Raw genomic sequence first — 14238 nt, 5'->3', positions numbered from 1 at the left:
GGCATGGGCCTGGGGAAGCCAGTGGCTAAGGCTCCTGGCATGGACCTGGGGAAGCCAGTGGCTAGGGGCTCCTGGCATGGGCCTGGGGAAGCCAGTGGCTAGGGGCTCCTGGCATGGGCCTGGGGAAGCCAGTGGCTAGGGGCTCCTGGCATGGGCCTGGGGAAGCCAGTGGCTGGGGGCTCCTGGCATGGGCCTGGGGAAGCCACAGTCCCTCCCTGGTGCTCCTTGCTTAGGCCACGCAGACTTCCACTTATCGCTTGGCTGGTTCAGATCATCAGGGCATGTGCAGGGAAGGCCCAGGGACTGAGGAGGAAGCAGATCCTTTGAGGCCTCAGACCCCACAGGAGGGGGAGGCATTGACTGCTCAGAGAGCCACTTTCCCTTCCCCTAGTTGTCACCTCCTCCCACAGAGCTGCTGCTCATCCAGCAGGCCACAGTGTTTCCCAGCTGGGTTCTCTCCAATCTGGCTTCTGGGGGTCTTGTAGAGGTCAGTTCAGGGAGCACACACCCACGGCCACTCACTCACCGCCCCTCCCCCTCCCCTCCTGTCTTCCACTGCGTCCTTGGTCCAAGGTCTCTGCCTGGGCCCAGGGAGCTCTGCAGCAGCACCCCACCTTGCATTTGGGACCCAGAAACATGGGAGGGAGGCCATGCATTTGCTTTGCGGGTCATCTCTTCTCAGCCCAGGGAGGGCCTGGGCAGGGCGTGGAGAGCAGCCACAAGGCACCTTGGGTGGCTGTCATGTGGTCAGGGCCTAACGGTTTCCTCTGGGTAGGCATTTCCTCCCTTGTGTTTGTGAAGCCAGACACCTGTGCAGGGCTGCCCCATTCTGAGCAGAGAGCAGGACGGGCTGAAGGAGAAGGCAGAGGCCCAGGGTGCCGGGTTAGAAGACATGGTCATGGATGATGCTCTGATAACTAGCTCAGTCCTCTGCCTTTAAAAAAAGAAAGAGAAGGGCTGGGTCTGGGGCTCAATGGCAGAGCACTTGTGTAACATGTGTGAGGCACTGGGTTTGATCCTCAGCACCAGATAAAAATAAATAAAGACACTGTGTGTCCATCTACAACTAAAAAGAAAATTAAAATAAACTAAGTAAAGATATTGTGTCCATCTACAACTAAAAATATTTTTAAAAAGAAAGAAAGGGAAGAGTTAGGCACACATTATGCATTGCTACCAGGAAAAGTGCTCTGCTCCCACCAGCCCTAACCCTGTGACCTTACCTCTGCAGCTGACAGTCTTGAATGGGAGGGGCTTTGCCTGAACTCCTGGGATTCGGGCTCTTTTGCTGACCCCAGAGTAGCTGGCTCTAAGTGAAAGGCTCTTATCCATCTGAAACTTACACATGAAGCTAGGGATAGCTTATCCTTCCAGAGCACCTATCACATGGTCAAGGTGAGGAAAATGAGCACCCGAGACCCGAGAGGTTAAGTGACCTGTCCAAGGAAACACAGGGTCCAATCCTCCTTCTGCAGGTTGCTGAGATTGGGTCTTCCCCCTGTGCTCAGCTGGGTAAATGAACTGGACACCAGCCTGGCAGGAGGGCTGCCAGCGATTTAGAAGTCTCTACCACAGGAAGGCGGCCACTTCTCTAAGACTGGTGCACAAACTAGCAGCTGAAGAGCTTGTAGGCCCACATGCGCTGCTTGAAGAAGGGTAAGGGTTGCGGCCAATTCTCAGCTCCTTCCTCCCCCAGGGTGTCCCCATCTCCCTTCGAAGCGCTTGCTCACCTGTCCCACTGTCCACCTCTGGGAGGGACCCCTTCCCTGGCTGAGTTGGGATCAAGGCTTGGAGACAGGCTGGGGGTAAGAATGCTGCAGCAGGACACAGGCACCCAAGTCCCTTCTGCTGGCCAGTCCCAGGGGCATCTCCCCTGTCTCTCTGTCCGGGGAAGAGGGTCCCAGGAGGGGCGCCTAGAGCTGTGGCCAGCACGTAAACGGGCAGCACTGATTCCAGGCTCCTGTCCTCCATGCGGACTCTTGGCGGTCCGAGGGCTGGGCCGGCCCTGGGGAGAGTTAGAGGCCGGGTCTTATGGGAATGGATGTTCAGGATCCTGCCCTTGCTATATTTACTGGGAAGGAAGGAAAGGCCCTTTGAGGCGGCTGTGGGAGCTGAGATTCCCACAGAACCCAGAGCACAAATCCAACCAGATTTGAGGGAAGTTTTCCAACAGCGACTGGAAGGCTTTGCCTTGATTCCTAATTTTTCTCCTCCTCCCTCCCTGAAACCAGGTGGATGGCAGAGCGCAGCGGTTCACAGAACTGGGGAGGGAGGGGCGTCGGGGAAGTGGCCGTCGCGCCACGCGGAGCGGCGGTCGGAGCAGCTCCCGCAGGTGGAGCGGCCGCGGCCTCGGCGGCCGCCCCGGGACACCCCGGGAAACCAGGTGTGAGGTTCACTGCGAAGAGAGGAGAGCGCGGAGCCAAGGCAGGGAGGGTGGACCCGGGAAGGAGGAGGGCGGCCGACGCCCCTGACCCCTGGCCGGCGAGCGGAGCGGGACGCGCGGGCGGGACGCGCAGCCCCTTGTTTGGGCAGATGGATGGAGTCGCCGGCGCGCCGGTCCCGCCCGCGGAGGGACAGTGTCTGTTTAGATCTGCGTCTAAATTTAAACGCGCTCGCCCGCCGCCTCCGCCCCGCCCTCGCCCGGGCCCTCCTCCTCCGCGTCCGGTGCGCGCGGCCAGTGCTGCGCCTCGCCTTCGCCCGCCGCGGCGCGACTCGCCGGGGACATGGAGGTAAGGAGCGGCCCGCGCCGCGGGGCGACCGGGCGGGCGCGGGGGGCCTTTCCCGGCGCGGCTCCCGGCCCCGCACTCGCCCGCTGGAGAGAAACCCAGGGCGGCCACGGCTCTGATGGGACAGAGTGCGGCGAGGACCGGCCAGAGGGCAGAGCCCCAATCTCAGAGGTGGCCCTGAAATTGAAACAGCTGCCGTGAGCGGCTGGCCCTCTTTGCAGGTCTGGGGCTTCCCTTGTCACTTGCAGAGTGGCCTTTCTGGAGTCCATCTGTCCTCTTCTGAAGTCCCTCTGTGCCTGCCTCATCTTTCATAACTTTCTGAAAAGCGCCCCTAACCCGCCCGTCAGATGACCTTATTTCTGGTGAGACCCTAGGTTCCCGGATGCCCCTGTCCTCTGAGACTGTGTGTATTGGGACGTTGGTCATGTCTGGGGGAGCTCCAGAGGGGACCCAGGGTCCTCGGACTGCAGGGAGGAGGGCTGGGGACTTTCTGTCCGTCCAGTCTCAGTGCGGTGAGGGCCACCACCGTTCATAGGAGGAGTGGCTTCCTCTCCCCCTTAAAACTGACACCTAACCTAAATCAACCTTAGCAGGACCTGGGGCTTTTGAAAAGAGCAAAGAGAAGCCGCAAATGTCATGCTGTTTTTAAGGTGGTTCCCACTGGTACTCTTAAAGGACACTGCTCCCCTCCAGGCTGTGGTCTGCGTCCTCAGGATGCAGTAACTGCTGGCTCTTACTAGCCAGCTGTGGAGCCTGAGGCCAGTCTCCTAAGCTGGACTCCTGCTTGCCTTCTCTGAAGGGACAGTGGGTTTGTCCTGCATGTTCACCTCACCCACTCGTCTTCCAGGAACTGGGACCACCTGGGAGACTTCAGGGAGGGAGGGACCAGGAGATCCACTGGGGTCTGAGAAGGACTGTCTGTAGAAACAATCGCAAAGCAGAGAAAGTTGCTGTAGACAGGATTCCTCCTCTTGGAGAACTGGGATGCGCTCCATCCTCTTGGAGACTTGGGATGCCTTAAACCTGGGGGAAGGGGTTCAATACGAATTATGCCTTTTCTAATCCCTCCAAGAATGGACTGAGATAAGAGGAAAGCGAATTTAGACTTAAAGCAAGTTTGAACTTCAGGAAAACCCCCAAAGGGCTCCTGCCACTGGGGTACTTTCTCCCCGACTCAGTTGAGGAAGGAGCAGTGGGTGGTGGAGACCCTGAAACAGTCAGCACAGCAATTTCCTGTGTGGTTTGGGGGTGGGGCATGAAAAGGGAAGGCCCACCCTTTAGGAACTGAGAAATGGAGAGAACTCCCTGGAGTTTTGGGGCCTGGGAGGGTCTGGGAGGAGGTGTCCCTCAGCCTGACAGGAAGCCTGGCAGATCACTGTGACCACTCAGGGATGGGTTTGCTGGTTGGGAATGGCTGCTTTTGAAGTGTCTGTCAAAATCACCTGAAAAAAACCTGCCACTGCTAGTATTGGTGAAGTGAAGGGGGCACAAGGGGCAGGAAATGACGATGCTCAGCTAGGAAGCTGGCTTGCTGGTGGGGCGCAGCGTGCGTGGTGGGCTTGGGGATTCCTGAAAAGCTCAGAGTGGTTTTGAGAGGTGAAGGCCACTCTTGAGACATGGGGGGACTGCTGGTTTGGGAAGAAACTGAGTTAAATTCCTTCCAAGACTAGGAATTCAAACCAGACCTGTGAGGCTCACCTTCCTCTCTAGAACCCTCTTACCTGGCAGGAGCCATTGTGAATTTTTTTTTTTTAAGTCAGTTTTATCTCGTCCTCGACATTGGTCCTTCCATCAGCCTGCCTTGCTGTTGACCCTCTGGAATAAACAGGAGTCGGGTGGCTGCCGTCAGACTCCTGCCTTTGACACCCACAGTCCAGTAGGATTCACTGTGTCCTGTCGGGTGTATGATTTTCAGTGTGTGTGCTAAATAAGTGACTGCTCAGAACATGAAAGGAGTGCAGAGCAGGTGAGCCCCAAAGGAAGCCGCCAGCAAGGTGAGAGGAAAGCCTGAGGAGCAGGTGCAGGCGGACGTGCCTCTCTGTTCAGGAGAGTAGGCCAGTGGCTGGAGGAGAGCAAGAGAGGAGGGGCCACTGAGTCACAGCAGGTGCTGCCCAGCAGGTGGGTGGGGGCTGGGACCGAGGCCATCTGCAGGAAGGAAAATCCCCTTGCCTAGCTGTGTGCCTTTTTCCAATTCGTACAGACTGTCTTCTCTAGGAAAGATTCCAGGTGAAGTTATTGTAGATTCCCGGTGTACCCAGAGGACAGAGGAGTATAGAGAAGAAGGAGCTGGAGACTGAGAACTTCAAATTTAAATCAATAGTCTCAATTCCTTCTATGCAGGTTGCAGGCCAGCTGGTGTGTCCCCCTGGATTCTGCTCCATGGGCAGTAGAAACTCTGCAGTGTTGCATAAGAGCGTGGCCCTGAGGCAGCAGGGGTGAGAGGGCAGAGGTGCAGCTCATGGAGTGTGCGAGGCAGTCAGGGTGGGGAGCCCTTCTGAGTGCAGAGACAGCAAGAATGGAGACACAGCAAAGAGGAAAGACCATGTGCTGGAGAGACCGCAGAAGTCACTTCCTGGATCACCTGTGGAGGAGCTGGGATCACCTAGGTTTTCGCTCACCAAGGTGTCCAGGCAGGGGCTGTGTGCAGGTCTGCAGGCCTCCAGAGATTAGCACCGTGCAGAGCCTCAAATCACGGTTCTCAACAAAAGCTTGCTGGATAAATTTAGCAGAAACCGGGAGCTCCTGTCCCCTCAATCTGCAGCTCAGAAGCCACCAACTCTGCAAGCCCTTCCCGATGCCTTCAGTCTCCAGTCTCAGAAGACTTTGTTCAGACCACCACTGGGGCATGGGGCAGCTCTGTGACTGTCACCTGCCTAACTCTCCCTGAAGGTTGCAGGAGGCAGGGCCATTCTTACATATTCTAGGGCCAGTGCCATCCAATAAAGACTTGTTAGATGAGTAAGTTTGTAGCTAGAAATGAGACAAAGATCAATTTTTTAAAAACCAGTGTTTAGGTATGTTAGCTTTGATTGTTCTAGGCAGAAATTTCCATGGCTCCATGAGAAATACAGACCTCTTGTGATACAAATGTGGTTCTTCTGTAGGAAAAAAAATAATGGGTGAAGTTATCATAGATAGGAACCCAGAGAACATAGGTGTTTAGTAAGAAAGAGCTGGAAACTTTGAACACTGAATTTAAATTAGTATTCTCAGTTCCTTATATACAAACCGTAGGCACTGCCATGTAGCCTGAGGGTGCTTGAAAAAAGTTCAACTTTCTCAGACTAAATCCTTCACTTGTTCAGCTAAATAGTAGATAACATGAAAATTCAAAGTATCTCCCCACGACATGTGTCTGCTGTTTAGTTGAACCAATGAAAGGTTTAAATGAGTGAAAACTAAACTTTATCACCACTGAACAAATCAGGAATTCCTGGATGGAGACAGCAAGTGAGCCTGTTCTCCTTGAGGCATGCCAGGTTCCTCCTGGATATTGTCTGCACTGTTTATTTGATATCCGTTGAGCATTAATTATGTGCCACATCTTGTACTTAAAATGTTACTTAAAAATATAGAGCCTTGGGTGTGGGGCTGTGGCTCAGGGGTAGTGCTCTCACTAGCATGCATGAGGCACTGGGTTCGATCCTCAGCACCACATAAATATAAGGGTATTGTGTCCACACCTAAAACCTAAAAATAAATATTTTTTAAAAATATAGAGAGCCAGGGACAGTGATGCACACCTATAATCCCAGCAGCTCTGGAGGCTGAGGCAGGAGGATTGTGAATTCAAAGCCAGCCTCAGCAACAGTGAGGCACTAAGCAACTCAGTGAGACCCTGTCTCTAAATAAAATACAAAATAGGACTGGGGATGTGGCTCAGTGGTTGAGTGTCCCTGAGTTCAATCCCTGGTGCCACCCTCCTCCCCCAAAAAACAGAGAGCTGCCATGTCTTCAACCTCAAGGAGTGACAGTATTGGTAATGACAAGAGTGTACGCGCTGGTATACCTGACGTGTCCACTTTGTAATCTGTTTTCATTCATACTGTTTGGCCTTATTAAACATTTCCTAAGGCATTAAAAGATATTACGAGGATGGAGGAGACCCCAAGCTCTAGAAAACGTTATTTGGAGGTGTCCCCGCAGAAGCCCTCTGCCCTCTGCCCACAGGCTGGGCTGTGGGTCGTCAGTGGAGGTATCGCAGCCTCTGGAAGCTGGAGTGGGGACTGACACATGCCCTGCATTCCTCTCTGGCTCCACCGAGCTCTGCGGACCCCTGGCAATGGCTTCACTTGGTTGCTTGTCCCAGGGGAAGAGGGGCAGTGGGGCCGTGGGGCACCCTGGCGGGCCCGATGAGCACCAGAGGCAGATTGCAGAGCCTCCGTGGGAAATCTGAGCACAGCAGCTCTGCAGCCCCGGAATCTTATCAGGGCCACAAGAGAAAGCATTTCAGTTCCAGAGAAATCCAAGGCAGCTCTGCCTCCCCCCAGTGATAACACCAGAGGTCTACAGAGCCAGCCTAGCCGGCTCAGCTCCCTGGAAGTCCTGGAGAAGTCACCCAGCTCTGGGTGGAACAGGGCTCTCTGACTGTCTCCACACACCTTAAAGAACAGAGGTCTGTGGCGGGCAGTGCGGCCTCATCTGGGAAGGTGTGGCCTGAGCCTTGAAGTGGCTCCCGGGGGAGTCTTCTTATCAGAGTTTCTTCACAACAGCAAGATGCTCCTCATGTTCAGCCTGCAGGATGTCGTGTGGATACTTTTATCTCTCTGTGCCACACACCATACAATGACAATGCTGACAAAGTAGAGACTCAGCCACCCCAACCACATGGCCCAGGACCCTACAGGAGCTCCTCGCCCAAGGGGGTCTGCCTGGGCCAGACCAGAGAGGACACTGTCCCTGTCCCTTGGTCTTTGGGCAGTGAGCACCCCATCTGTTTCCTCTTGGGCTTTCTGAATACCTTTCTCCTGGGAATCGTGGAAACTGGGCCCCTGGGGCACACCCTGTAGTTATGTGTTTGGATGCATCAAACCCTCTTCCAGGGAAAGGCCTCACTGCCAATCCAAGCCTCTAGAGTGTCTGTAGAAGAGGCGAGGTGGACAGGCAGGGTCCCCTGTGAGGGACCCCTCTGAGATGCCACCGAAGCTCATCCCTTGTGGTAGTGTAAGAAGCCTTAGCCAGAAACTGTGAGATGGGGACCCTGAGAAGCTGGATGTTGGAGCTGACATTCTCCCCGTCTGAGAAACAGGCGTCATTCACATCAGAGATGTCCCAGCCTTCCTTTCTAATGCGTTTGCCCTGCATGTACACCTGCTTGCACTCCACCAGGGCCATCCTCCTGGCCTGGGGGCAGGGGTCACAGCTCTTTCCCAGGCTGGACCTTTCTAATCATTGGTGGCAATTCACAGGGTGCCACACTGGCACATTAGACTCAGCCAACACCAACATGCCCTGGGCCCTCACTGCCCACCAGGCCCTGGGGATCCAGACCAGAATGTATCTGTCACCTTGCTGGCCCCTGAAGAACCTGCAGTCTAGGAGGGGAAGCACCTAGACCGGATGCCATGTACCGCAGGAAGGAGGGGCCTCCCAGCCTAGGGCCCATCCGTTAGAGATGGCAGAGGTGGGTGTTGAGAGGAAGAGGAGTCAGCTGCCCAGCTCTCTGAGGGGCAGGTATCCCAGCCAGAGGGCCTGGCGAGAGCGGAGCCCTGGGTGCAAGCCGTGCGGGGCTCACAGCTGCTCCTGGAAGAGAAGCCCATGAATGCGTTTGCAGTGGGAGGACTTGCTGGGGGACACGGAGAAATGTCAGGTGCCGTTGCTGCCATAAAAGGCACTCTCTTCTATTTGGGGAAACAAAATATACGCACATGACATGACATAAAAAGTACAAGATACTATCTTGATGAACTGGGAGGTACGTGGGAGTTCAGAGTCAGCTTCTCTGTAACGGGGTGGAGAACCCGCCTCAGCCGGGATTCTTCTGCCAGTGCTGTCCTCCCCTCCAGGCAGCCCTGGGGGTCTGCGGGGACAGGAGACTGAGTCCAAGGGTGAGCACACTCCTGCCTGTGTCTGCACCCCAAGGCTCCTGCCCCAAGGGAGTCCCCAGCTGGGAGCTGTCAGATGAGGACACTGAGAAGCTCTGGATGTTGCAGCTGATGTTCAAGAAATGGGCTTCACATCAGGCATGTCCCCAGCGTTGTTTATGAACTCTAGGCAAACCCACCGGAAGGCACCGCAGGCCCTGAGCTGCTCCGCCCAGAGGCCTCTGGGAGTAAACCACGCACACACAAGCTCCTGTCCCACTCACAGCCACCACAGCCCACTCGTTCCTCCCCCTGGGGTCAAACCCAGGGCCTCACACAGGCTGCGCTCACTTCTGCGGCTGAGCTCCCCCGCCCCACCTCTGCACTCTCTGAAAAGCCAGCGTGTCCCCTCCGACCCAGGTCTGCCCAGGGACGAGCCAGGTGGAGCAGGAGTAATAGCCTGCCACAGACCTCAGCCCCCACCCAACTAGACCAGGAAGGGAAACAAGAAGCAGAACCCGCAGCTGCCATTGCACAACCCAGGCACCTGCCCCAGGGCACAGAGAATTTCATCACTGGAGGCTCCGGCCTCCTTGGGCCTCCCTGGTAGACCTCTACCTGAGGAGTTCACTGAGCTAGGCGGACCCTTCCCCCCACCCATCTCAGCTCCTGAACTACACTCCCAGGCCTCAGGCCCGGCTTGTCATGCTCTCGAGATACGCTCTAGGGCCAGTGGAGGTTCTCTTCTGAGCAGCCTCACCGCCGGGGTGTGGGACAGACCTGAAAGCTGGCCGTCGGGCTACTGACTGCCTCTGTTGAATGCCCACCAGGTGGACTCCTGCATAGATTTATCATTGTAATCTCTAGGTAAGATGTTCGTGCGGCTCGCGCAGACCTGGAAGGTGGCTGCCAGAGAGCCACACTTGAACCCACGGCTGTGGCTGGGGTCCTGGGCCCTGTTCCCTCCCTTGCCCTCCTCCAGGACGGTGTGGTTCCTCCTCGCTGCCCGCTGCTGCGAGGAGGCTCAGGGCTGGGCCTTCACCTCGGATGGCCTCTTGCCCCTCATCTGCACATCTGGAAGCCTCCTGAGGCCCTGTCCCTGGGGGACCCTGGTGCCAGCACCTAAGGCGGGGGAAACAGCGGGTTTGTAAGGGGTGTCAGTCAGGGTATAAGCACTTTGAGCAAGGGGGAGCGCGAGCACTTTTTCTCACCCCCTTAATTTTAAAGATGAGGACATGAGGGAAGGCAGTGGCTCAGCTGTAGCAGGTCTAGGCCTCCTGGCTGCAGCTGCAACAGGACCCTGGACCCTGTGCTTAAGTGGACCCGTGCCTGTTCATGTCCTCCCAGCTCTGAATTGCCCCCTCCGGGTTCTTGGGGGTCTCCCACACTCCAGGTCTCCCCGTGGGGCACCTTCTCCTGTGCAGGTGGAGAGGGCGGGTGAGCGGCAGTGAGCGTCAGAGGGCAGCCCGCACTTGCTTCCTACCAAGAGCCTTTCTCAGGGACCTCGGCCCCTTTGCCAGTCATGCCGGGTTCCCCTCATGAAGGCTCGGATTTGAGTGTGGGGAGGAGGGGGACCCGGAGGATTGTGAATGGATTCTCTTAGGGGAGATGGATGGGAGGCTTGGGGACATGCCTGGTGCTCTGGCCAGGTGCCGCCATACTGCACGGGGGAGGATCCAAGCCAGCCGAGCGGGCAGGCCTATCTGAAATGCCCACCAGCTGGCTGGCTCAGAACACCAACGCTGACTCTCTGCATTCTGGAGGCCAGAGTCAGGGTGCCCCCTGCACCTCTTCTGTTGAGGGCTACGTCACTCAGCCTTTGCTGGTCCTCGCCTGTGTTCCTTATAGGGACGTGTGTCACTGACAATTCAGGATGACCCCTCACCTCGAAATCTTTACATCTCAAAGACCTTCCAGATATGGAGGGGAGGTCTCTGGGGTGATGTGGAGCATTTCCATGCAGGGACAGGTCACTTCCAGTGTCTTTCCAGAGAGAGCTGTGGTGCCGCAGGGTAGGGGACCTGCTCCAGATCACGTGTGGTCCCCACCTCCACAAAGGACCAGGCCTGGCACGATGCTACGTGATCTCCTTCAACAGTTTGCTCTCCAATGCCCAATGCCTTCACTGATGGAACTTTCATCCATTTATTAAAGCTGTGTGCTGAGAAATCACCAATGAGAATTACTATGTCACAGTGTTTACCCACAGACTTCAGAGGCATGATGAGGAACAGAGACGAAAGAAATGGTCACAAAACCAGAGGACTGTAAAGAGCTCCGCCGCATGAGTGTAGAGAGGCCTGTGTCGCCCTGACACACAGTGCCACAGTTCTAGTGGCTTCTCACGCGTGCTGTACGTCTGTCAGGGTGGCTGGGGGCTCTCTCTAGGTCAGTGTTTGTCCTCCTGTGGGACCGAGCTGAAGAAGCAGCTACCACACAGAACATTGCTGGGGATCGGGGCAGAAGGGAGGAAAGTCCTGCAGGATGTGCAGTGGCCATCAGGTGCTTTCTCCTGGAAGGGTCAGAAGTGGCCGCAGCTCCACTCAGCTGCAGAGGCCAGGAGGACTCCATGCATGTCTGCAGTGCCTGGCAGAGTCTGCAGGCCTCATGGAACAGCCGCAGCCGGAGCAGCCGCAGCCGTCTCTGCACTGGTCTGAAGTGAGGCTGCTTCCGGCTGACCTGGCGGGAGGCTGAGGAGGAGGCCTCCCGCCTCCTGACCTGGGCTTCGCGCTGTCCTGGGAGCAGGTGCTCTTCTTGGTTGACCTGAGGGCTGCCACACAGGCACAGGGGGCTTCAGTGATGCCCCCTGCACTTCATGCGCTGGGGAGATCTAGAGAGGCAGGCGGGCGTGACTGGAAACCCAGGGGTGCGTGTGTGTCCCATCTCTACAGAGAAAGACAGCCATGAGGAGAGCCCTTTAGGCTGCTTCTTGACATCCTGGGACCAGTCCAAGAGCCACACCATCAAGAGGAGCAGTTTCTAGCCCTGGTGGTGCCTGGGACTGTGATCCCTCTGCTTCCTGGGCTGCATTCTCCACAGCCCTTCTGATTGTAGAGGCGCCCCACGGTGGGGACTGGGCACCTCTTCCCTGTGGAGTTGTGCGGCTCCTCATCTCAGGTCCTGCCTCTCGTGCCCATGGGAAGGTTCGTGGGGGTCACTCTGCTGGTCACGTTGGAATCAGGTGGTGGTCTGAAGGACCGGACTGGGCCAAGGGCTGGATGGGGTACAGAAGGCAGACGGCGAAACCCGGGTTTCAGGTCCACAGTGACGGTCTGTGACACCTGCTTTCTTTCTTTCTTTCTTTTTTTTTTTTAATATTTATTTTTTAGTTGGACACCACACCTTTATTTTGTTTATTTATTTTTATGGTGCTGAGGATCGAACCCAGGGCCTGGCACGTGCCAGGTGAGCGCTCTACCACTGAGCCTCAAGCCCTGACACCTGCTTTTCTGATCTGACAGGCTGTGCTGAGGAGGCAGTAAGATCGTGCAAGCAATAAGTTAGGTGATTTATGAACCCACCTTAAAAAGCTGAGCTGTCCCACAAAACCAAGGTGCTGTGTTAATTCTAATTGAACCAATACCTTGAACAATCGTAGCAGCCTGAGGGTATCTTCTAGTGGGAGGTGGCAGAAGAGGGTGACGCCCATGAGTGTGAGCTGAGCTATGCGGCAGAGAGTCTTCCTAAGCAGGACAGGGAGGCTTTCTACAGCAGAAAAGAAGCTCGGACCTGTGCAGTGGCCACAGAGGAAGTGCTCTTTCTTTTCAAAGCCCTTTCCCTTATCTCCTCTGGACTCTGAGCTCTGAGACCCCGCTGTCGGCCTGGTGTCCCACGATGAGTATAATGTGTGCTCTACATACCTCAAGAACGAGGGTGGGATGTGGCTGCACACAGTGGAGAGACAGCCACGTGGGAAGAGCGCAGACGCTGAGCCAGGAGGCTGGGTTTGCATCCCGACTTTCCCATTTAGTAGCTGCAGACCTACCTGCAGCTTGGCTTGCACGTCCGTCCGTCCGTCCGTCCAATGGAAACACTGATGGCACCTGCCTGGGAGGGTCCTTAGGAGGGCCGACTGAGTCAGTGCTTGTCCAAAGTAGGTGGTTAGAATGGTGTCTGGCACACAGTAGGTCAGCAGTTCTCGTCGTGGGAGGGAGCAGCCCATCCTACCCTCCACCGTTAGTGCAGCTCTGTCTGGGACATGGGATGGACGAGACCATCTGGAGTCCTCTCCAGCCCAGGAGTCTGATGGGGTGGACAGTGCTGCTGGCAACCTCTCTGTACTTCCACGGGACACTGGGCCTTCTTAGGGCAGTGCTGGGCCAGAGCTTGTGTCTCCTGCATCTGTCCGGACTGCACCCTGGGGAGTCTTGGCATAGAGTAGCCAGTCAGAGCTCAGCTCACAGGGCCTGGGCTTTCACGTCAAGGAAGCCCTTCACCTTTGCTTTGGCAGACCTGAATCACCAGCATCGCTACTCATGCACTTTGGGCCTTTCTTAAATAGAATGAGGGTTATTTGAACACAGGCTGTGGATCTGAGCCAAGACAGCTGCCAAGCAACCAGCAGGCAGGTAGCACATACCGTGTGGAAACACTGGACGGAGAATGTGATTCACAGGCTGGGCAGGCAGGAACATGGCAGCGTGAGATTCCATCGTGGTATTCAGAAGGGAGTGCAACTTCAAACTGATAAACTGTTTATTTCTGGCATTTTTCATGTAATATCATCAGACTGCAGTGGATCACAGGTAACTGAAACTGCAGAAGGTGAAACCCTGGCTGAGGGGTTTCCAGTGTGTAGCTTTCCTGGCTTCCCCCTGCCTCACCTGGTTCTGTGTCTTGACTGGTCTTTTGCCCCACAGGGAGGGTAGAGTCTGAGTCCATAAGATAGCTGCGGGGAGTGGAGGGTGAGGCCAGCCGTTCACAGCAGAGCCATCCCCCTGCCTCAGTGGGCAGCAGTCTGGAGCTTCCAGTGGGTTTAGGGAGTTCAGTGCCTTCTTGTTTCTCAAATAATCACATTGCTTTTACAACAACGGATATTTTTGCTAAGATGGATTCAGAGTAGACAGAGCTATCTTGCTGGAAGCATCCTCATCAAGGACCCCTGGCCTTTCCTGAGGATAGGAGTCTCCAGTGGCAGGACACAGGGCTCTGTTCTTGGTCCTGGCTTATTAAACATGTTTGCTAATGACTTGAATGAAAGGTAGAAAGAATCCAGATGACCCACAGCTGGAATTATTAATAGGACACACGACACACTCAAGTCGAAAATGATTAATGCAGGATGAGACACCGGCCAGAACCAACAGAATGAAGTTAAACAGGGATGGGTGCGAAGCCCTCTGCTTAGCTTTAGGAAGGGGCCTGGCCTGGAAGCGCACGCACATTGTTCAACCATTCCACACGAATGCTCGGTTCCGCCCGAGAGAGTGAGAGCCAAGAGGCCTTGTGGAGGCCGAGGGAAGTGACTGGCCCTGGAGGCGGAGGCCGCG

At 55.8% G+C, this 14238-nt stretch overlaps 1 protein-coding gene across 1 annotated transcript in view; it reads left to right on the top strand.

Annotated features, from left to right (window-relative positions):
• Nucleotides 1-2656: 2656 nt before the first annotated feature.
• Rcsd1 (RCSD domain containing 1) overlaps nt 2657-14238 on the top strand; it is a 51351-nt gene continuing 39769 nt past the window's right edge. The window contains 1 exon segment of the mRNA XM_076831346.2: nt 2657-2729. Coding sequence (XP_076687461.2) covers nt 2724-2729 — 6 coding nt within the window. The 5' untranslated portion in view covers nt 2657-2723.

The sequence above is a fragment of the Callospermophilus lateralis genome, chromosome 13, assembly GCF_048772815.1.
Source record: "Callospermophilus lateralis isolate mCalLat2 chromosome 13, mCalLat2.hap1, whole genome shotgun sequence".
Classification (NCBI taxonomy): domain Eukaryota; kingdom Metazoa; phylum Chordata; class Mammalia; order Rodentia; family Sciuridae; genus Callospermophilus; species Callospermophilus lateralis.
This window is presented reverse-complemented; position numbering and strand designations above follow the sequence as displayed.